The sequence below is a fragment of the Rana temporaria genome, chromosome 8, assembly GCF_905171775.1.
Source record: "Rana temporaria chromosome 8, aRanTem1.1, whole genome shotgun sequence".
Taxonomy (NCBI): domain Eukaryota; kingdom Metazoa; phylum Chordata; class Amphibia; order Anura; family Ranidae; genus Rana; species Rana temporaria.
In genome coordinates, this window is record NC_053496.1 from 166,048,744 (window position 1) to 166,074,327 (window position 25,584).

The following is a 25,584-nucleotide window of genomic DNA, read 5'->3' on the forward strand; positions in this document are numbered from 1 at the left end:
TGGTCGGGAAACCCGGCCGTGTGTATGCTCCACCGCAGGCTTTCCTCATAGAAAAACTGCCGGCGGAAAAAAAAGAAAACATGTTCTCATTTTTCCCGCCGGGATTCCTGGCGGTTTTCCTGTCAGGAAAACTGCGATGGAGCATACACACGGCCGGGATTCCCGGCCAAAAGCTCTCATGGCTGTTTTCCTGCTAGGAAAACTGGTCGAGTTTACGGGGCATGAGTTTGAAGAGAATAGGGAGTAGTAATGACACCTGTCAGGTTTTTAACCACTCGACCTCTATAAGGTTTTACCCCCTTCATGACCAGGAATTTATTTTGCTATTCAGCACTGGGTAGTGTGATAGGAAGTCAGGTAAATCTGGGGGTGTTGTCACAGACGGGAGATACATTTCTGCCTTGTTTAGAAAATTCACCAATTACTATCAGGTGTCGGCTGCAGAGGTAGCCAGAAAGGTTTAAGGACGTTGGATAGCTTCAGCTGTTCAGAATGAGGAAATTAAGGCCTCTATAAATTGTCCAGAGGATTACTACTCAATGCTGCATCCTGAGGCTTGTTGAGTTAAGGAGAGCAGTGAGCTGAGGAAGACTTCTGAAGGTGAAGTGGTTGTTGATATCTTTGCTGTGTGATAGGAAAATCAAAAAGACTATTGTTTTCTGCTGGAAGACCAGCAGTGTCTGCCAAGCAGTAGGCTGTGCCAGACTCCATAGGTAGGTTCCTGTGTGGTGAAGGTAGACGGCCCAAGTGGCCAGGGTTCATTTTATGTTTTATTTTGTTTATGCTGTTTTGATGCTTGCACTTGTTTCCAGCAATATGAAAGAATAAACCATAGCCCTTGTTTTACAACCACCCACGGCTGCCTCTCTGTATAATTCAGTGTGTAGTGAACCCACTCAGGAGGTCACACACCCCGCTACCGAGCTAATCCCTTACAGTAGATAACTGCGAATCTTTGAGGGGTATAGTATACTCTGTGGAGGAATTTAAACTGAATAAAGTGGTCTTTGGCTGAAATCATAGTGTTAATGTAAGAGCCTGTACACTCCTCCCAGTCCTTTGCAGAGAGTTCCGGAAAATATCAGTTAGCCTTTTATTAAACGTTTTGTCCGAGGTACGGACATAGGAGATCGACAACTGAAAGTAAAGGGAAGATAGAGGTTTATCAAGAAGTCTAGATGTCACCAGGCGCTCTATACAGTCTGGTTCCAGGGTGACTGTCTGTTGGAGTTGAACACGAAGAGCATGCCTCAGTTGATAATAATGGAAGGACATAGATTGGGGCAGAGAGAACTTCTCTCTTAAGTCAACAAAGACAGAAATTCTGAATCTGAGCTAAATGTCGTAGTTGTGGGTTGCCCCAAAGAGGCACATGAGGTGAGTAGGTAGCGTCTTTACCATAGATACCCCTAGCCTGCACCCAAACTCTGATCGTTGTATGCATAGGATCAGTGACCATTGGACGGGCCCTAGGATTGCGAAAAACTAAATTAATCAATGTGGCATATGACCCAAGGAGGGCAGCCTCCAATGTAACAGCTGAGTTTTGACTAGGCTGCCTGAACCACCAACGTACTGTAACAAGCACAGCTGCCCAATAATACAGCTGGAGGTTAGGCAAAGCCAGGCCACCCTGTGAGAGAGGTAGTCGAAGAGTGGTCCGGGCCAGGTTAGGGGCCAGATTCTCGTAGAATCCGCAGCGGCGTAGCTTAAGCCATTTACACTACGCCGCCGCAAATTACTGGAGCAAGTGCCGTATTCTCCAAGCACTTGGTCCGTAATTTGCGGCGGCGTAGTGTAAATGGCCCAGCATAAGGCCGCGTAATTCAAAGGGGGCGGCTTGTATTTAAATTAAGCGCGCCCCCGCGCCGATCGAACTGCGCATGCGCCGGGCGTAAAAATAGCCCAGTGCACATGCTCCAGCTCACGACGGAAAACGTCAATGACGCCGACGTGAGCGTCATTGACGTAAAGTCCTATTCGCAAACGACGGAAAAAGACGACGCTGACCCGACGCCATACTTAACATGGCATACGACGGACCTTCTCAAACTTGCCCCTCATATAGCAGGGGCAAGTTTACGCTTACGGAAACGTTGTAAATTCACTGCATCGTCCGCGCGTAAGTTCGGGAATCTCGCGTAAATAGCTAATTTGCATAGACGACGGGGAAAACGACGAGGCGACACCTAGCAGCGGGAAAAAAATTGCATTTAAGATCTGACAGCGTAAGAGCCTTACGCCTGTCAGATCTAATGGGTATCTATGCGTAACTGATTCTAAGAATCAGTCGCATAGATACGACGGCCCAGATTAGGACTTACGGCGGCGCAAACGGCGTTGCGCCGTCGTAAGCCCTTTGAGAATCTGGGCCTAAGGGTTTTACCCGCCCAGACATAAAATGTAATTATACTGTCTAATCACACAAAAGTCACTTTAGAGATCGGGGTATTCCTGAAAAAAAATTGAGGAATCTGGGTGCATAGACCATCTTGACCAAGTTCACCCTACCTACTGGAGATAGCGGGAGGGTATGCCAGGCTTGGCATTTGCGGACAAATTGTGAAACTAGCGGATCGATATTATCAACAAAATATCCATCCAACTTAGCCCGTACTTTGACACCCGAGTAGGTGAACTCCTCCACCCATTGTAACGCTGTGCGCGTCACTCCACCAGATTCCGAGGGGCTGAGAGAGAACAGGACGGATTTTCCACCAATTGATACAAACCCCAACATAATGACCAAATCTATCTATGATACCTAATGTGGAGCGCAGAGACAGAGTCACATCTCGTAGGTACAACAGTGCGTCATCTGCATAGAGTGAAAGTTTCTCCTGCATGGGACCTAGCATAATTCCCTTTACTCTGGTGTCTTGATGGCGAACAGCCCTGGGGAAAGCGGGCATCCCTGCCTGGGTTTTCTATTTTTTACTATACAAATGCAAAAATACCCCAAATTTTGAAAGAAAAACACGTTTTTGTTTGTTTCTTTTATAACATTTTTAAAACAAATAAACTTTCTTCTTAAATGCAAGTCCAAATTTTTTTTTCTGCATGTCTTTGGTAAAAAAAAAAAAAAACAATTAGGGGTAGATTCAGAAAGAAGTTACGCTGGCGTATCTATTGATACGCCGCGTAACTTCTAGGATGCTCCGGCGTATCTTTTTTCTGTATTCAGAAAACAAGATACGCCGGAATTTGGCTAAGATCCGACTGGCGTAAGTCACTTACGCCGTCGTATCTTAGTTGCATATTTACGCTGGCCGCTAGGTGGCGCTTTCGTCGATTTACGCAAGGAATATGCAAATTAGGTAGATACGCCGATTCAGAAACATACGTCCGCCCGGCGCATTTTTTTAGGTTCATTAAGTATTTATTGTCAATTTTTTAGATAGACATAACAGAATCAACCAGGTCAAGCACCCAACAAAGGGTGACCCGATCAATAAAAGAAGAAACAAAAAAAAAACATTTTTTTATGTTGTTTACGTTAGGCTTTTTCCGGCGTAAAGTTAACCCTGCTATATTAGGCGCAGCCAATGTTAAGTATTGGCAGTCGGGCCAGCGTCAAAATTTTCCGTCGATTACGTAGTTTGCGTAAATCGTCGTCGAAAGCATTGGCTTTTTGCGGGTTAATTTGGAGCATGTGCACTGTGTTACGTTCATGCGCCGTTAGTCAAAAACGTCATTTACGTGGGGTCATGTTTTATTTACGTAAAACACGCCCACCTCTTCACAATTTGAATTAGGCGGCAGATTTACGCTACGCCGCCGTAACTTAGGGCGCAGGTTCTTGGTGAATACAGAACCTGCCTCACTAAGTTACGGCTGCATAGCGTATCTGAGATACGCTACGCCCGCACAAAGTTACGGCGGGCTATCTGAATCTAGCCCAAAGTGTATATTACGGCCAATCTAATATCTTGAGGCCCTAAAATGCAGAACAGTACAAATAACCCCAAATCTTTTTTGGAAAGTAGACAAATTTAAATACTGTAATGTTTTCACATATTTTTTTTTTTTAAATACTGTCACCAGTTAAAAAATGGAAGATTGGGACTTCAAATGAGATGCGATTATAGCAATATGCGATTAACCTCTTCCATACAGGGCAGTTATACACACCTCCATACCGGGCCTATTCTGGCACTTCTCTCCTACATGTACAAATCATTTTTGTTTTGCTAGAAAATTACACAGAACCCCCAAACATTATATATGTTTTTTTAGCAGACACCCTAGGGAATAAAACGACGGTCATTGAAACGTTTTATCTTGCACGCCATTTGCGCAATAATTTTTCAAACGCCTTTTTTTTGGCAAAAAATTGTTTCATGAATTAAAAAAATAACAAAACAGTAAAGTTAGCCCAATTTTTTTGTAAAATATGAAAGATGATGTTACACCGAGTAAATAGATACCTAACATGTCACGCTTTAAAATTGCGCACACTCATGGAATGGCGCCAAACTTCAGTACTTAAAAATCTCCATAGGCAACGCTTTGAAATTTTTTACAGGTTACCAGTTTAGATTTACAGAGGAGATCTAGTGCTAGAATTGTTGCTGGCACTCTAACGCACGCGGCGATACCTCACATATGTGGTTTTAACGGCGTTTACATATGTCGGCGGGACTTGCGTGTGCGTTCGCTTCTGCGCGCGAGTTACTGGGGACAGGGGCGTTAAAAAAAAATATTTTTTATTTCTTTTTTTTTTTTTTACATATTTATTTCTTTTTTTACACTTTTTTATTTTATTTTATTTTTTTTATTATCACTTTTATTCCTATTACAAGGAATGTAAACATCCCTTGTAATAGGAATGTGTGTGACAGGTCCTCTTTATGGAGAGATGCGGGGTCAATAAGACCTCACATCTCTCCTCCAGGCTGGAAAGCATGAAATCGGTGAAAAAAAATTCAGAGATCTCATGATCAGTGTTGCTTAGTAGCCGCAATTGCGGCTTTGTTTACTTACGGGGACCCGGGCGTGACGTCCTCACATCGCGCCCGGGTCCTCCGACGGTCATAGAGATGACTGGTGACCATCTGGTCACCAGTCATCTCTATGCTTCCTGCGAGCGCCGGACGATTCGTTCTCCGGGCCCCCGATGGCACGGGAGAGCCCGGAGAAGCACCGGATGGCGGCGGGTGGGGGGGGATGTCCCCTCCCGCCGCCTGTAAGAACGATCTAGCGGCGGAATCGCCGCTATGATCATTCTTACGTTGTGCAGAATCGCCGGCAGGAGAGAAGGATATCTGAATGATGCCTCTAGCTGCAGGCATCATTCAGATATCCCCCCCACAAAGCCCAGGACGTCATATGACGTCCTCCTGGATCGAGGAGGGGTTCCTGCCGCCGTCATTTCACAATGAAGCGGTAAGGAAGTGGTTAAGTATAAATATGGAAAATAATTTTTTTTTTCCATAATGACCAGGCTCAAAAATGTCACCAGCGCAGTACAGCATTATCATATGACTGGTGTGGCAGTTATCTGGGATACTGACTGGTGACAGTATCTACAAAAGACAAAATTAAATAATTTTATTTTTTACAATTTTTTTTTCATACTCTCATCAGAGAAGTTCAGTGTCACCATAGTGGGGATGATCAGGATTTGTGCGCCGTACCCACAAACTAATGTTAGCCTAAAAACAGGCTTAATCCCGCCGACGTAACTTGCCTACGCCGGCGTAGGGTGGGCGCACATTTACGCTGGCTGCATGGTGGCGCTCCCATTGATTAGCCATTCAAATATGCAAATGAGGAAAATACGGCGATTCACGAAACCTGCGCCCGCCCGACGCAGGCTACGAGAGGTGCGCGTAAGTTGTACGTCCGGCATAAAGTTTAGCCCCATAAAGGAGGTGTAACTCAGCAGCAGACATGTAAAGGTCTGCATCAGGGAACAAAAGCCGGCAGTTTTTACGTAGTTTACGTTGGACGTGTGTCTGGATGGGCGCAGATTACGTTCATAGCGTAGGCAGTGATCCGGCGTATCTTAGGCAGTTGTTCCAACGTGGTTATGCGCATGCGCACGGGGATGCATCAACCACGACACGACGCATGCGCAGTTCGTTCAACGTACTTGTCTGGCTCTCAAACCATCATTTGCATGGGGTCACGCCTCATTTGCATGGGGCCAGCCCACTTCCACCTACGCCGGCCTGCGCCTTCGAAATCTACGCCACGCCGACGCAGCTTTGGGAGCAATGGCTTCCTGAATTCCATGCTTGCCTCTCTGCGCTGCTTCGGCGTAGCGTACATTGAGATGTGCTACGGCGGCGTAATGTGAATCCGGGCCAATCTTTTTAAATTATTTTTTTTGCATTATTACATTTCCCCCAGGGCATTACCTGGGACCCCCATACCCTTTTTATGGCCAATAAATTGCATATAAGCCTTTTGATTTTAAAGTTCAGGTCCCATAGACTTTAATAGGGTTTGGGGTTCGGGTCTGAACTTTTGCCATGTTCGAGAGTTCTGGCGCAAACCGAACAGGGGAGTGTTCAGCCTAACTCTAGCTATCACATGGTACAGGGTGCTGTGATTGGCTCATGTACCATGTGATTATTGTTGACCAATCACAGATCACACCCAGTAGTATACAATATTGTCATGAATGAATTCCATTCATGACTATTGTTTACTAGTAGGTAGATTCAGTAAGAGTTAGGCCGACTTATCAGTAGATAAGTCGACCTAACTCAGAATCTATGCCGACTTATGTTTAAGTGTATGCTCAAACAGAGATACGCTTAAACATATCTAAGATACGACGGCTTGCGCCGTCCTATCTTAGGTTGCAATTTTTCGGATGGCCGCTAGGTGGCGCTTCCATTGCGGTCGGCGTAGAATATGTAAATGAGTTGATACGCCGATTCACGAACGTACGCCCGGCCGCCGCAGTAGTTTTACGCCGTTTCCGTAAGGCATTAGCAGGCCTAAAGTTATTCCATCTATTAGGTGGAATAACAATGTTAATGTATGGCCGCCGTTCCCGCCGCGAGATTCAAATTCCTTACATCGTTTGCGTAAGTCGTCCGCGAATCGGGATTTACGTCGTTTACGTCCACGTCGAAATTAATAGGCCCGTGCGGCGTACTTAGCCGCAACGCACCCTGGGAAATGTAGGCGCCCGGCGCATGCGCATTAAAGGAAAAATGTAAAAAACGTGAGGTCAAGCCTCATTACCATAAAACACGCCCCCCTCCAAGACATTTGAATTCGGCGCCCTTACGCCCGCCCGCTTTAGGCTACGCCGCCGTATATTAGCAGACAAGTACATTGAGAATCATGTACTTGCCTAGCTAACTTACGGCGGTGTAGCCTAAACAGGCTAAGCTACGCCGCGGCAAGTTTGCACCCATGTACCTGAATCTACCTATAGGTGTCATGTGATCGCACAGTGATCACGTGGTATGTGGGCCACTCGCATCTGTCTGATACCGAGCACTGCAGTCCACTGTGTTCGATGGACACAGCTGTTGCAGATCACAACATTGCAGTTGGCACATCGCTGAGCCTGGAGGAGCTGCCCATCAGCAGTAAATGTACTGCAGGTGGTCAGCAAGTGGTTCATTTAGTAGAATGAGGGAAGACTAGAACCCCTGCCAGGTTTTTTTTTCTAGTCTGTGTCTCTGCTGCAGATTTTTACTGACCTCGTTGTCAGCAGGACAGGAAATAAGGAGAAATCTCTCCGAATAGCAGGAAAAGAACAAACTAGGGTTTTCCCGATACCGATACCAGTATCGGTATCAGGACCGATACCGAGTATTTGCGGGAGTACTCGTACTCCCGCAAATACCCCCGATACTGAAATAGAATACTTGTTCCCCCGCCGCAAACCCGTCGCCCTGAAAACCCGCCGTTAATCAGCGTGCGGGGAACATTACAGCTTTCGTTTGAATAGCTGTATCCCTGCCGCGTATAGACACTCCCCCTTGCGCGGGATTGGACGGAGGATCTGTCTAATCCCGAGCAAGGAGGAGTGTCTATACGCGGCGGGGATACAGCTATTCAAACTAAAGCTGTAATGTTCCCCGCATGGCTGTAATAAGTGGGGGACATGGCTGGAATATGTGGGGGACGTGGCTGCCTTATGTGGGGGACATGGCTGTAATATGTGGGGGACATGGCTGCATTATGTGGGGGACATGGCTGCATTATGTGGGGGACATGGCTGGAATATGTGGGGGACATGGCTGGAATATGTGGGGGACATGGCTGGAATATGTGGGGGACATGGCTGGAATATGTGGGGGACATGGCTGGAATATGTGGGGGACATGGCTGTAATAAGTGGGGGACATGGCTGTAATATGTGGGGGACATGGCTGCATTATGTGGGGGACATGGCTGTAATATGTGGGGGACATGGCTGCATTATGTGGGGGACATGGCTGCATTATGTGGGGGACATGGCGGCATTATGTGTAGGACATGGCTGCAATATGTGGGGGACATGGCTGCATTATGTGGGGGACATGGCTGAAATATGTGGGGGGACATGGCTGGACAATGTGGGGGACATGGCTGTAATATGTGGGGGACATGGCTGTAATATGTAGGGAACATGGCTGCATTATGTGGGGGACATGGCTGTAATATGTGGGTGACATGGCTGCATTATGTGGGGGACATGGCTGAAATATGTGGGGGACATGGCTGGAATATGTGGGGGACATGGCTGGAATATGTGGGGGACATGGCTGGAATATGTGGGGGACATGGCTGGAATATGTGGGGGGACATGGCTGCATATGGGGGGGACATGGCTGCATATGGGGGGGACATGGCTGCAATATATGGGGGGACATGGCTGCATATAGGGGGGACATGGCTGCATATGTGGGGGGACATGGCTGCATATGGGGGGGACATGGCTGCATTTGTGGGGGGACATGGCTGCATTTGGGGACACATTTAAAAAAAGTATCGGTATTCGGTATCGGCGAGTACATAAAAAAAAGTATCGGTACTTGTACTCAGTCCTAAAAAAGTGGTATCGGGACAACCCTAGAAGAAACTGGTTCTAATCCCTTCTTAACTATTCAAAACTAGAAAATACATTTTTGGCTTGACATGCACTTTAGAGAAACTCCGTCCTTTTGTGCATTAAGGCTGAACTCCAGGGAAATTACAAATATACCCTTGCAGTGGGTACCCCCTTGCGCACACGGCAAAAGTTAAATGTTTATTTTTGCCTAGGGTACCACTGTAATGCGGCTTTACTTACCCCTTACCCCTTGCTTTCCTGGCAAGCAGCGTGCTCCTCTTTCCTCCAATGTTCTGAAATGTGGGCGGACCCTCGGCATCCTTTCATACAAGGCAGGACTGCCGGTCCTGCATTGTATCTGATGACATCAGGGTGGGACTGACAGACAGAGTGTTGTCTGTCGGTTGCATGCAGAGGAGAAGCCTGCAGAAGTGAGAGATAAGGTAAATAAAAAAATCTTCATAATGGTACCCTAGGCAAAAAAAAAACGAGCATTTAACCCTTGCAGGGCAGGAGCGTTACTGCAAAGGGTAGATTATTAATTTCGCCAGAGTTAGCCTTTAAAGGGCAAAGAGACAGAGGGCCAGATCCACGTACCTCCGCGCATTTTTCCGTCCGGCGTAGCGTATCTCAGATACACTACGCCGCCGTGACTTTCAGCGTATTTTCCGTATCCTGAAAGAATTTGCACCGTAAGTTACGGCGGCGTAGTGTAAATATGTTGGCGTGAGGGCGCGCAATTCAAGTAGCTAAGTTGTGGGCGTGTTATATGTTAATACGTCTTGACCCGACGTAAATGACGTTTTTTATGAACGGCGCATGCGCCGTCCGTGGGGGTATCCCAGTGCGCATGCTCCAAATTAACCCGCAACAAGCCAATGCTTTCGACGTGAACGTCATTCTACGCAAAGCCCTATTCGCGAACGACTTACGCAAACAACGTTAAATTCTTAAAAATTCGACGCGGGAACAACGTCCATACTTAACATAGGATACGCCTCATATAGCAGGGGTAACTATACGCCGGAAAAAAGCCTTACGGAAACGACGTAAAAAAATGCGCCGGCCAGACGTACGTTCGTGGATCACCGTATCTAGCTAATTTGCATACTCAACGCGGAAATCGACGAAAGCGCCACCTAGCGGCCAGGGTAAATATGCACCTTAGATCCGACGGCGTACTAAGACGTACGCCAGTCGGATCTAGCCCAGCTTCAGGCGTATCATGTTTTGTGGATACAAAACAAAGATACGCCGGAGCAACCTAGAAGTTACGCGGCGTATCAATAGATACGCCATTGTAACTGCTTCGTGGATCTGGCCCAGAGTCTCTAGAAAGCTCATGGAAAGCCCACCCTTCATACTTCTGCCATGCTCCCTTGCCGTTCCTTCCTCTATTGGAGCTGGGACCACTGTGTAACCTCCATGTCAGCTGGCATTGGGGCTTGCAAAGGGTTGATGATGTCCTCTAGGGTTGTCCCGATACCACTTTTTTAGGACTGAGTACAAGTACCGATACTTTTTTTCAAGTACTCTCCGATACCGAATACCGATACTTTTTTTTAAATGTGTCCCCAAATGCAGCCATGTCCCCCCACAAATGCAGCCATGTCCCCCCCATATATGCAGCCATGTCCCCCCCATATCCAGCCATGTCCCCCCCATATCCAGCCATGTCCCCCCCATATCAAGCCATGTCCCCCCCATATGCAGCCATGTCCCCCCCATATGCAGCCATGTCCCCCCCATATGCAGCCATGTCCTCCCCATATCCAGCCATGTCCCCCCATATGCAGCCATGTCCCCCCATATCCAGCCATGTCCCCCCATATGCAGCCATGTCCCCCCATATGCAGCCATGTCTCTCCCCATATCCAGCCATGTCCCCCCCATATATGCAGCCATGTCCTCCCCATATCCCCCCATATGCAGCCATGTCCCCCCATATCCAGCCATGACCCCCCCATATCCAGCCATGTCCCCCCCATATGCAGCCATGTCCTCCCCATATTCAGCCATGTCCCCCCCCAAAAAAGCAGCCATGTCCCCCTTACCATACATGCTGCCGCATCCCCGCTGCCGCGCCGCATCCCCGCTTGGTTAATACGCGCGGGGAACATTACAGCTTTGAATAGCTGTAGTCCTTCGCGCCGCGCTGCGTATAGACACTCCCCCTTGCTCGGGATTGGACAGGTCACCAGAGCAAGAGGGAGTGTCTATACGTGGCGAATGAATGCTGTAATGTTCCCCGCCCGTATTAACCAAGCGGGGATGCGGCGGGATGCGGCGGCGGCGGCGTATTCTATTTTGGTATCGGGGGTATTTGCGGGAGTACGAGTACTCCCGCAAATACTCGGAATCGGTCCCGATACCGATACTAGTATCGGTATCGGGACAACCCTAATGTCCTCCTATTGTGACAATATAAGGACTTGGTGATTGGCCCTGACCTCTAAGCATTGCATCCTGGCATGAGATTACATGCCACCTTGTCCATTCCTGGCAGGAGCGGGCGTAATGTGAGAGCTCAGAGAGAACAGAAAACTGAGTATAATTGGGCTAGGGTTGGCCTTTTAACAGACTTTACCCTGAGTTAGAATAAAGCTGTGCTTTGCCAATGCAGGATTAAAGCTCCGGGTACTCCTCTGTGGTGTACTACTTCCAGTCCGGGCCAACTCTGACATCCCTCTCCTACACGAAAAGAAAACATCATTTTTTTTTTGGTAGAAAACTACTTAGAACTCCCAAATATTATATACTTTTTTAAGGCAGATAGTTGGATAGTGGATAGTTTTAAAAGACGCTTGGATGTGCATCTTAGAGAATGCATTATACAAGGATATGGGAAATGATTTTATGCATGCCCACACACCTAACCTGGGTTGAACTGGATGGACTGCTGTCTTTATTCAACCTTACCAACTATTAGCCAGATTCAGAGAGACTTAGGCTGGCGTATCAGTAGATACGCCAGCCTAAGTCTGAATGTGCGCCAGCGCTAATTTAAGCGTATTCTGGTAACCAGATACGCCTAAATTAGGCTCAGATACGAGCGGCGTAAGTGTCTTACACCCTCGTATCCTAAAGTGTAATTTTTAGGCTGACCGCTAGGTGGCGCTTCCATTGCGGTCGGCCTAGAATATGTAAATCACTAGATACGCCTATTCACGAACGTACGCCCGGCCGCCGCAGTACAGATACGCCGTTTACGTAACGCATTATCAGGCCTATAGTTATTCCATCAAATAGCTGGAATAGTAATGTTAAAGTATGGCCGCCGTTCCCGCTTCGAAATTTTAAAATTTTACGTCGCTTGTGTAAGTCGTCCGTGAATAGGGATTTACGTCGTTTACGTCCACGTCGAAATCAATAGGCCCGTGCGGCGGACTTAGCCGCAATGCACACTGGGAAATGTAGGCGCACGGCGCATGCGCAGTTCCAAAAAAACGTCAATCACGTCGGGTCAAGCCTAATTATCATAAAACACGCCCCCTCAGCCTAATTTGATTTAGGCGCCCTTACGCCCGCCCGCTTTAGGCTACGCCGCCGTAACTTAGCAGGCAAGTACATTGTGAATCATGTACTTGCCTCGCTAACTTACGGCGGCCTAGCCTAAATGCCATAAGCTACGCCGTCGCAAGTATGCGCTCACCATCCTGAATCTAGCTATATGTAACTATGTAACTATGCACGACTATGCCAACTACAGTACCTTAAAATCTCCAAAGGCAACCCTTTAAAAGCCTTTACAGGTTACCAGGTTAGAGTTACACAGGAGGTCTGGAGCTAAAATCATTGGCCTGGATTCAAGAAGCAATTGCGCCTGTGTAACCATAGGTTACACAGCGCAATTGCTTACTTGCCCCGGCGTTACGAATGCTCCTGATTCAGGAACATCGTAACGCCGACTGCAGCCTAAAATCTGCGTGGCATAAGGCTCTTATGCCACGCATATCTTAGGCTGCATTCTAGCGATGGCCGCTAGGTGGCGTTCCCGTTGTGCTCAGTGTATAGTATGCAAATTGCATACTAACGCCGATTCACAACTTTGTGCGAGCCCTGCGTACGCAATTTCCGTAGTTTGCGTACGTCGGGTTTCGCGTAAGGTTGCACATCCTAAAAGCAGGGGCAGCCAATGCTAAAGAATACCCGTCGTTCCCGCGTCTCGAAATTTGAAATCTACGTCGTTTGCGTAAGTGATTTGTGAATGGCGCTGGACGCCATTCACGTTCACTTTGAAGCAAATGACGTCCTTGCGACGTCATTTGCCGCAATGCACGTCGGGAAAGTTTCCCGACGGAGCATGCGCTCTACGCTCGGCGCGGGAGCGCGCCTAATTTAAATGATTCCCGCCCCCTACGGGATCATTTACATTAGGCGCCCTTACGTAGGGCAAGTTTACACAGCGCACACGCAATTTACGGAGCTACTGCTCGAGTGAATCGCGGGTAGCGCAGGAAATTTGCGGGGGCGCAGGGCAAAAATGGTGCCCTGCGCCTCCGTAACTAAGGGGCAAATCTACCTGAAACCGGGCCACTGCTCTCACTATAACGTTTGTGACGATACCTCACATGAGTAGTGCAATTGCCATTTACATATGCGTGCGAGACTGACGCATGCATTCCTTAGCACGGGGGAGGGGACGGGGCGTTTCAATTTTTTTTACAGTTTTTTTTTTTTATCAACAACATCCATTGTGATAGCATGGACAGTGACACGTCCTCTTTATGGAGAGATCTGAGGTCTATTAGACCTCAAATTTCTCCTTTGGCCTCCAATGCAGCCGATCAGACGCAGATTGGTCTGATCAGCTTCTTCATTGGCCGTTGATGGACAGATAAACAAAGAACCAAACCCAGAAGTAACAAAGTCTTTGATTTCTGATGTCACACAATAGGTGGCACAACATCAGTGCCTCTCACTGTGTCCCAGGAAAAGAATGTCGCAGGTCCCATCCTTACCCCAATGGCTCGGGAGACCACTGTAAAGGCATCAGTGGCACTAAGAGGAGGGGGGGGGGAGGACACAGTGAGGGGAACTGATGTTGTTCCTCCCACTGTATGACAACAGAAACCCACCGCCTGTAGAAGTAATCCAGCAGCTCCATAGACGCTGGGATTACTTTTACAGTGAAGGAAATCGCTGGCTGAAAAAAAAAATATATATACTGGTTAACGCTGCAGTAAACAATGCCCTATCTTTGGTATATAAATAGAAATTAAGCTGCGCTGCGTGAACAATAGATCAAATATGGTGATCAGTATGCCAACATAAATAAAATTGCATATAGTGCTGTTAAATACGTGACAACCATGCAAATAATAATGATCAAAAGTTCATATGACAGAAAACTTGAGTAAAGTGACATGTGCATGCATGAACCTCAGTGCAAAACACATGTAATGTATCCCAAATAAAAAGTTCATGAAATGTTCAATCTCCTGTGCAAATTCAAATGAAAATCGCAGAAAAGTGCTGAAAATATCCCAGGAAACCGTGTATAGCAGAATAGATGAAAGCCTCCACCTCCTATCTCTAATCTGCTTACCGAATTGAGTGGATCCCTAATGAAAGAGATCAGGGGGCACTGGAGGAAGTCTGCTATTGGACGAAACGGCGTAGGGAGGAGCGGCGTGCTGACGTCACCATTTTGTGTACCTTTTTATTTGGGATACATTACATGTGTTTTGCACCGAGGTTCATGCATGCACATGTCACTTTACTCAAGTTTTCTGTCATATGAACTTTTGATCATTATTATTTGCATGGTTGTCACGTATTTAACAACAGCACTATATGCAATTTTATTTATGTTGGCATACTGATCACCATATTTGATCTATTGTTCATGCAGCGCAGCTTAATTTCTATTTATATACTGTTGATGTTCTATCTGACATTTATTTGCTGCAGCAGCACATATTATTTTTTCTGCTTTCATTATCTGGTGGTATTGTTTTAAAAGTACATCAACATCGATTCCACATTTATATAGACCAGCGCAGTATCACCCCATTACCCTATCTTTGGTGTCAGTGGGAGGACTAATGCCCCATTGTTGGTCATAGTTGTAAGAATAGTGCCCCATTGTTGGTGTCAGTGGCAGGAATAATGCCCCATCATTGGTGTCAGTGAAAAGAATAGTGCTCTATTGTTGGTGTCAGCGGGAGGAATTGTGTCTCTTCGTTGCTGTCAGTGAATGGAATAGTGCCTTATTGTTCGTTTTAGTGGGAGGAATTGTGCCCCTTTTGTTAGTGTCAGCTGGAGGAATTGTGCCCCTTTGTTGGTGTCAGTGGGATGAATTGTGCCCCTTCGTTGGTTTCAGTGAATGGAATAGTGCCCAAGGGCCACATCTGGCCCCCAGGCCACAGTTTGGATACCACTGCCCTAGACAAAAACAAGAAGTTAACCCCAGCAGTGCGGGCACAGCCTCACTGCATTGGGAAAAAAAAATAAAAAATGTTGTTTGCAGTTTAACACAATCACACTGACTTGCACTGACAAAATCACTGCCATCTTCGTAGGCTCCCATTTCTATTTTATTTTTTATATATACCAAGAGACTGCAGGAATAGTGCCATGAACTGACAGTGGTCATGTGACTGCACCAATAAAGGGCAAGAAGCAGTTTTCTGGCGCTGGTCTGTAGGCATAAGTTATACTCTGTGCTGCCGTGTTCAGCAGTAAGGGTCAACCAACCGTGTGAGTCCACCATCATTCACCACTTACCTCTCCAGTCAGGTGGTTCATGTCGGAGGTGGAGCCAAGAAAATCCGCAACTGTCCGCAGACTGTCCATGTTCGTGAGATGTGACAACAAATCCCTAATGAGCAGTTATGGCGTTACATTCTGCTTGTCGGTGGAAGGTGGGAGGGGCTTCTGTATTTCTGCATCCATCTTCTTCTACTGTTGGAGAGAAACAGACTATTAGTGTTGTGTGTGGAGGCTGATTATTGGGGGAACATGTTTTTAGCTGATATGGTAGTGTGTCTATGAACATACACAGCCCAGATTGGGAGCGCACCCACACAAGTGCCCCCACTGTAGCCGGCTTTCAGAAGCTACACAACCCCATACACAACAAACTGTGATGCACTGTGTGTTCTGACACCTATCGGAACCAGCGTTAACTTTTTCAGCAATCTGAGTAACACTAGCTCAGGGTTTGACAAATTTGCTTGGAATCTAGGAGCCAGCTAAAAAAGTTAGGAGCCAGAAAACGCGCCCTGTCCCGGCGAGCTTGCGCGCAGAAGCGAACACATACCTGAGCAGCGCCCGCATATGAAAACGGTGTTCAAACCACACATGTGAGGTATCGCCACGATTGATAGAGCGAGAGCAATAATTCTAGCCCTAGACCTCCTCTGTAACTCAAAACATGTAACCTGTAGAGTTTTTTTAAACGTCGCCTATGAAGATTTTAAAGGGTAAAAGTTTGTTGGTATTCCACGAGCGGACGCAATTTTGAAGCGTGACATGTTGGGTATCAATTTACTCGGCGTAACATTATCTTTCATAATATAAAAAAAAATGGGGATAACTTTACTGTTGTCTTATTTTTTAATTAAAAAAAAGTGTAATTTTTTCCCAAAAAAGTGCGCTTGTAAGACCGCTGCGCAAATACGGCATGACAGAAAGTATTGCAACGATCACCATTTTATTCTCTAGGGTGTTAGGATAAAAAATATATATAATGTTTGGGGGTTCTAATTAGAGGGAATAAGATGGCAGTGAAAATAGTGAAAAATTACATTAGAATTGCTGTTTAACTTGTAATGCTTAACTTGTAATACCAACGGCCACCACCAGATGGCGCCAGCTCACAAGCCTTCCAAGCCAAGTCGCCAGGACCCTATTTCTAGTCGCCATGGCGATCTGGCGCCCGGGATTTATCGAGCCCTGAGGACTACACAGCCCATTCTTCAGTCCCCTTGGCCGCCCATGACCCTGTTACCGGTTCACCAGTTTTCCTTCCTTAGACCACTTTTAGTTGGTCCTGACCACTGCAGACTGGGAACATCTCACAAGAACTTCAGTTTTGGAGTTGCTCTGACATAAAAATTTGGCCCTTTTCAAAGTCCTTCAAATCCTTATGCCGCATACACACGACCGTTTTTAATGTCATGGAAAAAACAAAGTTTTTCTCTACGTGATTCTTGTCAAGCCTGCCTTGCATACACACGATCGTGAAAAAAAAAATGCTAGAGCAAAGCGCGGTGACGTACAACCCGTACGACAGCACTATAAAGGGGAAGTTCCATTCGGATGGCGCCACCCTTTGGGCTGCTTTTTCTGATTTCGTGTTACCACGTGTTAGTAAAAGTTTGTTGAGAGACGATTCGCGCTTTTCAGTCTTCATGCTTTTCAGTCTGTTACAGTGTGATGAATGTGCTATCTCCATTACAAACGCTAGTTTTACCAGAACGAGCGCTCCCGTCTCATAACTTGCTTCTGAGCATGCACGTTTTTTTCCCGTCGTTAAAGCGTACACATGACCGTTTTTCACGACGTGAAAAACAACGCAATAAATTAGAGCATGTTCTAAATTTTTTAATGCCCTTTTTTCACGTCGAGAAAAATGCTCTGGAGCCCACACACGGTGGTTTTTAATGACCAATTTAAAAAATTGCATTTTTCTCGTCATGAAAAACGGTCGGTCGTGTGTCCGCGGCATTACACTTGTCCATTGTTTCTTCTTTCATCAACTTTAGGGACAACACGGTCGCTTACTTCCTAATATATCCCACCTACTTTCAGATATCATTGTAACAAGATAATCGATGTTATTCACTTTAAATATCAGCGGTCAAAATGTTATGGTTGATTGGTGTATATGGCCCGGATTCACATACATCGGCGCATATTTATGCCGCCGTAGCGTATCTCCTTTACGCTACGCCGACGTAGCGCAGAGAGGCAAGCACTGGATTCACAAAGCCAGTGCTGCCAAATCTGCGCTGGGTTTCCTAGGCGTAAGCCGGCGTATGTGGAAGTGGGCGTGAGCCATGCAGATGAGGCGCAACCCCATGCAAATGATGGGCTGAGTCTCAGACAGATACGTATAATGAACGGCGCATGCGCCGTCCCGTGGACGTATCCCAGTGCGCATGCTCAGAATCACATCTGAACTACTCCCTAAGATACGCCGGATCACTGCCTGCGGCGTGAACGTAACCTACGCTCAGCCATATTTACGTCCTTCGTAAACTACGTTAAATACGTTGGCTTGTGTTCCCTGCTGCAGCCATTTGCATGAATGCTGCTGAGATACACCTGCTTTATGGGGCATAAATTTACGCCGGACGTATGACTTTACACGCACTGCGTCGAACGGACGTACGTTCGTGAATCGGCGTATCTCCCTCATTTGCATATGTGAATAGAAAATCAATGGGTGCGCCAAATACGTCCAGCGTAAATATGCGCCCACTTTACGCCAGCCTAGGCAAGTTACATCGGTCGGATGAAGCCTATTTTCAAGCGTATCTCGGTTTGTGGGCACGGCGCATTGATACGACGGCGCATATTTGCACTTACGCGGCGTATCTCGAGATACGTCGGCGTAAGTGCTTTGTGAACCTGGGCCTATGTTTGTTATATATGACAAAATGGCAGCTGATCGAATATAATGCTCCACACAAATGTGGTGATATAACACAAGCTAAAGTATAGCGCTCAGATCTTCTCAGAGGGGTGGATTCAGTAAGCAATTGCGTCTGCGTATCCATAGTTACGCAGCGCAATTGCTTAGTTGCGCCGGCGTAACGACTTTTCTGTATTCAGAAAGCTTGTTACGCCGACTGCAGCCTAAGATATGACTGGCATAAGGCTCTTATGCCGTCGTATCTTAGGCTGCATTCTTACGATGGCCGCTAGGTGGCGTTCCCGTAGTGGTCAGCGTAGAGTATGCAAATTGCATACTCACGCCGATTCACAACCCTACGCGCGCCCGGCGGTCGCATTTTACGTCGTTTGCGTTCGTCGGGTTCCGCGTAAGGCTGCTCCTGCTATTAGCAGGCGCAGCCAATGCTAAGTATACCCGTCGTTCCCGCGTTGCGATGTTTGAAAATTACGTTGTTTGCGTAAATGAATCGTGAATGGCGCTGGACGCCATTTACGTTCACGTTAAAGCAAATGACGTCCTTGCGACGTCATTTGCCGCAATGCACGTCGGGAAAGTTTCCCGACGGAGCATGCGCACTACGTTCGGCGTGGGAACGCGCCTAATTTAAATGATCCACGCCCCCTACGGGATCATTTAAATTACGCGCGCTTACGCCGGCCCCTTTTACGAAACACCGCCGCAAATTACGGAGCAAATTCTCTAGTAATAGCTCCAGTAATTTACGGAGGAGTAGCGTAAAAACGAAACGCTGCGCCGCCGTATCAGTGCGCGCCCCTACCTGAATCTGGGCCATTGTTTCTGCGGGTCAAAGATGCTGTTACCCATTCCCATTGAAACAGTCTAATAAAGCAGCTTTTTTTATGCACTCTGAAAAGATCTGAGCGCTTAATATAGCTTGTGTGATATCACCACATTTGTGTGGAGCATATTAACCCCTTGCCAACCAGGCCCATTCTGACATTTCTCTCCTGCATCATCATTTTTTTTTGCTAGAAAATGACATAGAACCCCCAAACATTATATATGTTTTTCCTTTTTAGCAGAGACCCTAGAGACTATAATGTCGGTCATTGCAACTTTTTATCTCGCACGGTATTTGCGCAGCAATTTTTCATGCTTTAAAAAAGAAAACAGTAAAGTTAGCCCAATTTTTTTTGCATAATGTGAAAGATGAAGTTGCACCGAGTAAATAGATACCTAACATATCACGCTTCAAAATTGCACACGCTCGTGGAATGGCGCCAAACATCAGTACTTAAAAATCCCCATAGGCGACGCTTACATTTTTTTTCTGGTAAAATGTTTTGAGTTACAGAGGATGTCTAGGGCTAGAATTATTGCTCCCGCTCTAAGGTTTGTGGCGACACCTCACATGTGTGGTTTGAACACCGTTTTCATATGTGGGCGGGACTTACGTATGCGTTCGCTTCTGCGTGTGAGCTCACAGGGACAGGAGCACTTTAAAAAAAAAGTTTGTTATTGTTAACCACTTAACGCCCGCCGCACGCCTATTTACGTCCACAGAATGGCACGTACAGGCAGATGGTCGTATATATATGTCCCTGCCTTCTAGCGGGTCGGGGGTCCGATCGGGACCCCATCCGCTGCGTGCGGCGGTCGGATTCCCGCGGGGAGCGATCCGGGACGACGGAGCGGCTATTCCCTTAAAACCTGCCCCATCGCGATCGCTCCCCAGAGCTGAAGAACGGGGAGAGCCGTATGTAAACACGGCTTCCCTGTGCTTCACTGTGGCGGCGTATCGATCGAGTGATCCCTTTTATAGGGAGACTCGATCGATGACGTCAGTCCTACAGCCACACCCCCCTACAGCTGTAAACACACACTAGGTGAACCCTAACTCCTACAGCGCCCCCTGTGGTTAACTCCCAAACTGCAACTGTCATTTTCACAATAAACAATGCAATTTAAATGCATTTTTTGCTGTGAAAATGACAATGGTCCCAAAAATGTGTCAAAATTGTCCGAAGTGTCCGCCATAATGTCGCAGTCACGAAAAAAAACGCTGATCGCCGCCATTAGTAGTAAAAAAAAAAATTAATAAAAATGCAATAAAACTATCCCCTATTTTGTAAACTCTATAAATTTTGCGCAAACCAATCGATAAACGCTTATTGCGATTTTTTTTTACCAAAAATATGTAGAAGAATACGTATCGGCCTAAACTGAGGAAAAAAAAATGATATATGTTTTTGGGGGATATTATAGCAAAAAGTAAAAAATATTGAATTTTTTTCAAAATTGTCGCTCTATTTTTGTTTATAGCGCAAAAAATAAAAACCGCAGAGGTGATCAAATATCACCAAAAGAAAGCTCTATTTGTGGGGAAAAAAGGACCCCAATTTTGTTTGGGAGCCACGTCGCACGACCACGCAATTGTCGCTTAAAGCGACGCAGTGCCGAATCGCAAAAGGGGGCAAGGTCCTTAACCTACACAATGGTCCGGGTCTTAAGTGGTTAATATAACTATTATTGTTGGTATTACTATTTTTATCATAATTATTAGTGTTATTATTATTCTAGCTGTTGTGGTATTATTATTCTTATTATAATTATTATTGTTATTACTGTTTGTGGTGGTGAGATTATTATCCTTATTATAATTATTAATGTTGAGGTGCTGGTATTGTTGTTCCTTTTATATATAATATTGTTATTATTGGTATTGCTATTTTTATTATAATTATTACTATTGTTATTATTGCTGGTGGTGGTGATGGTATTATTATTATTATAAATAATATTATTATTATAAAAATTAGTATTATTGGTGGTGGTGGTACTTTCCTCCGGTTCCCCTCTTGGTGATAGAGAATTGGGTGAGGGATGAGCCGCAGGACCCTCATAGGTCAGTGATGGAGTACTGGGTGTGAGAAGATCCCGGGACCCTCATAGGTCAGTGATGGAGTACTGGGTGTGATGGAGTATCATCCTGACATCCTCATAAGTCCGTGATGGGTGTGGGATGATCCTGGGACCCTCCGTAGGTCAGTGATGGGTGTGGGATGATCCCGGGACCCTCATATGTCAGTGATGGGTGTGGGATGACCCGGGACCTTCATAGGTCAGTGATGGAGTATTGGGTGTGGGGTGACCCTGGGACCCTCATTAGACATGTGCACAGCAAAAATTTTCGTTTATTTCTGTTTCGTTTTTGTTGGTTTATCGTGATTCGTAACAAGTCGTAATTTCGTAAAACGTTAGTTATCGTATTCGTACTCTTTAGTATTTTCGTAACACTCTTTTTTCCGTTTTTTTCGGTTAGTTTATTTTTCGTTGAATCGAGATTCGTATTTTCGTTATATTTTGTATTCTGCCGCGTTCGTATTTTTAAAATGATTTTATTCGTTCCTTCGTTTTTACGTTAGTTTAATTTTCGTTGTTTTGCTATTCGTATTTACAATATATTTTCCATCATGCCGCGTTCGTATTTTCGTAAGAAATATATTTTCGTTGCTTTATGATCATTCGTATTTTCGTGTCTAATTTCCTTTGATTGTAAAAACGTACTTTTGTAGATTTTATTGCATTCGTAATTCTGTTAGAATACATTTTACGTTTATTCGACACACTACTCGTCGTAATTTTGTAATCCGTACTTTACTGTGATTGACTTGACTGTCTTAGTTAGCACACACACCCTGTCTAGAATGAAGTCTGACGTAGAAGAAAACTAAAATATGTCAGATATTACAAATACAAATCTAGAAATGAGATGCACTGCAGTCTAACACAGAAAAAGACACAAGGAGCCAGGAGGTAATGAGAAAGAAGCTCATTGGGGGAAGGAACAAACCTCTTCAGAGGAAAGGGACAGCGCTCAGTGGCTATTGGTCAATGTCCAGAAATATTTCAGTACCAACGAAAGCTAATTTACATTATTTTGTATTTTCGTTGTTTTCACTTCAGTTTTCCGAAGATTCGTAATTTATTTTTCGTTAGTTTTGATTTTCGTTTTTTAGTCTTTGTTCGGCATTTCGGTTGTTTTCTTTTCGGTCTTCGAATATTAGTAAGTTTGCATTTTCGTTCATTTTGTTTTTCGTAATTATTATTTTTTTTGGGTTCGGTATTTTCGTTGTTTCTATGTTTTCGTTTCTTTCATCTTTCGTATCTTCGTTGTTTTTCATATTCGTTATTTTGAAAATATCGTTATTCGTTATTAATTGCGCTAAACCATTCGTTCATTCGTATGTTAACGAATCAACTAAAATAACGAAAATTGACGGAAAACGTATTCGTAACTTAAAAAATTGCACATGCCTAACCCTCATAGGTCAGTGATGGGTGTGGGGTGACCCCGGGACCCTCATAGGTCAGTGATGGGTGTGGGGTGACCCAGGGATCCTCATAGGACAGTGATGGAGTACTGGGTGTGGGATGATCCCGGGACCTTTAAAGGTTAGTGATGGAGTATTGGGCGTGAGATGATCCTGGAACCCTCATAGATTAGTGATGGAGTATTGGGTGTGGGGTGGTCCCGGCACCCTCATAGGTCAGTGATGGAGTACTGGGTGTGGGATGGTCCTGGGACCCTCATAAATCAATGATGGGTGTGGGATGATCCCGGGATCCTCATAGGACAATGATGGAGTACTGGGTGTGGGATGATCCCGGGACCCTCATAGGTCAGTAATGGAGTATTGGGTGTGGGATGACCCGGGACCTTCATAGGTTAGTGATGGGTTTGGGATGATCCCGGGACCCTCATAAATCAGTGATGGGTGTGGGATGATCCCGGGACCCTCATAGGTCAGTGATGGAGCATTGGGTGAGGGATGATCCCAGGACCCTCAAAGGTCAGTGATGGGTGTGGGATGATCCCGGGACCCTCATAGGTCAGTGATGGAGCATTGGGTGAGGGATGATCCCAGGACCCTCATAGGTCAGTGATGGAGTATTGGGTGTGGGATGACCCGGGACCTTCATAGGTTAGTGATGGGTGTGGGATGATCCCGGGACCCCCATAGGTCAGTGATAGAGTATTGGGTGTTGGATGATCCCAGGACCCTCATAGGTCAGTGATGGAGCATTGGATGAGGGATGGTCCTGGGACTCTCATAAGTCAGTGATGGAGTATTGGGTGATGGATGAGTCCATTACCCGGGTGTGGGTTGACACCGGTACCCTCATAGGTCAGTGATGGAGTATTGGGTGTGGGGTGACCCTGGGACCTTGCTAGGTCAGTGATGGGTGTGGGATGATCCAGGGGCCCTAATAGGTCAGTGATGGGTGTGGAATGATCCCAGGAACCTCATAGGCCAGTGATGGAGTATTGGGTGGGGGATGATCCTGGGACCCTCATATGTCAGTGATGGGTGGGGGATGATCCTGGGACCCTCATTTGTCAGTGATGGGTGTGTCGTGACCCCACGTCCCTCATTGGTCAGTGATGGGTGTGTGGTGACCCCGGGTCCCTCATTGGTCAGTGATGGGTGTGTGGTGACCCCGGGTCCCTCATTGGTCAGTGATGGGTGTGTGGTGACCCCGGGTCCCTCATTGGTCAGTGATGGGTGTGTCGTGACCCCACGTCCCTCATTGGTCAGTAATGGGTGTGTGGTGACCCCGGGTCCCTCATTGGTCAGTGATGGGTGTGTGGTGACCCCGGGTCCCTCATTGGTCAGTGATGGGTGTGTGGTGACCCCAAGTCCCTGATTGGTCAGTGATGGGTGTGTGGTGACCCCGGGTCCCTCATTGGTCAGTGATGGGTGTGTGGTGACCCCGGGTCCCTCATTGGTCAGTGATGGGTGTGTGGTGACCCCGGGTCCCTCATTGGTCAGTGATGGGTGTGTGGTGACCCCGGGTCCCTCATTGGTCAGTGATGGGTGTGTCGTGACCCCACGTCCCTCATTGGTCAGTAATGGGTGTGTGGTGACCCCGGGTCCCTCATTGGTCAGTGATGGGTGTGTGGTGACCCCGCGTCCCTCATTGGTCAGTGATGGGTGTGTGGTGACCCCAGGTCTATCATTGGTCAGTAATGGGTGTGTGGTGACCCCGGGTCCCTCATTGGTCAGTGATGGGTGTGTGGTGACCTCGGGTCCCTCATTGGTCAGTGATGGGTGTGTGGTGACCTCGGGTCCCTCATTGGTCAGTGATGGGTGTGTGGTGACCCCGGGTCCCTCATTGGTCAGTGATGACTCTAGAAGTGAGATAAGTTGATGGTCCTCTCCTGGTGTCCCCTCTGAGGTGAGGAGTGTGGTCAGGCTGTGGATGAGGCCCTGTCATAGCTGTACCTGGGCCCCTCACACAGGGATGGGGATGGAGATGAGGATGGGGCTGCAGGCCAGAGGCAGGCTACCTGCAGGCTGACTAATGGAGCACCTATATACAGGCCTCTCCCAGCATCCCCCGCCCTGGACCTCTCAGCTATCACAGAAGGCCTCCCCGCCCCCTCACACTTACCTGTCTATATACAGCCCGCACCTTCACACCCCCCCGCACTGTTCTTCTCGCTGTCCTGGTCCGGACAGGAGAGCGGCTCCACTGCGCATGTCCCGGGGACCACACAGGCAGCCCGGGGTAGGAGCGAAGTGCGCAAGCGCAGGGTCTCCGAGCAGGAGAGCGGTGGGTTACCGGGGCGACGGGATGCTTGTCGTGACGTCACCAACGGAGAGTCTTCTCGGCCATTCTGGGAAAGGGTCCAGTGAGGGGTCCCTATAGCCAGGCCGGTGTTCACTGTGTGTGTCAAACGTTGTGTGTACTGCTGGGAGTGTGACCGGCCATGGCTGACAGAGCTACATTACATAGAGAATCAGCTGTATACAGGGAGTGCGGGTGATCTGTATACAGGGAGTGCGGGGGATCTGTATACAGGGAGTGCAGGTGATCTGTATACAGGGAGCGCGGGGTGATCTGTATACAGGGAGTACGGGGATCTGTATACAGGGAGTGCGGGCGATCTGTATACAGGGAGCGCGGGGTGATCTGTATACAGGGAGCG

The 25,584-nt window shown here is 46.9% G+C and overlaps 1 protein-coding gene across 4 annotated transcripts in view; it reads right to left on the reverse strand.

The window, feature by feature from the left end:
• LOC120909845 (zinc finger protein 585A-like) overlaps nt 1-25,165 on the reverse strand; it is a 58,670-nt gene extending 33,505 nt beyond the window's left edge. For 2 of the 4 annotated variants that reach the window (XM_040321575.1, XM_040321576.1), the window contains exons 1-2: nt 15,734-15,811; nt 9,245-9,427 (exon numbers count right to left, since the gene is read on the reverse strand). Coding sequence is in view for 2 of the 4 variants with exons in the window: in XM_040321574.1 (XP_040177508.1) it covers nt 15,734-15,802 (69 nt within the window). In the remaining 2 variants the exon portion in view is untranslated. Of the gene's footprint in view, nt 1-9,244; nt 9,428-15,733; nt 15,911-25,046 lie in introns of those variants that run through there. The other 2 variants (XM_040321574.1, XM_040321573.1) reach the window with 2 other exon arrangements.
• Between the last annotated feature and the right edge of the window lie 419 nt (nt 25,166-25,584).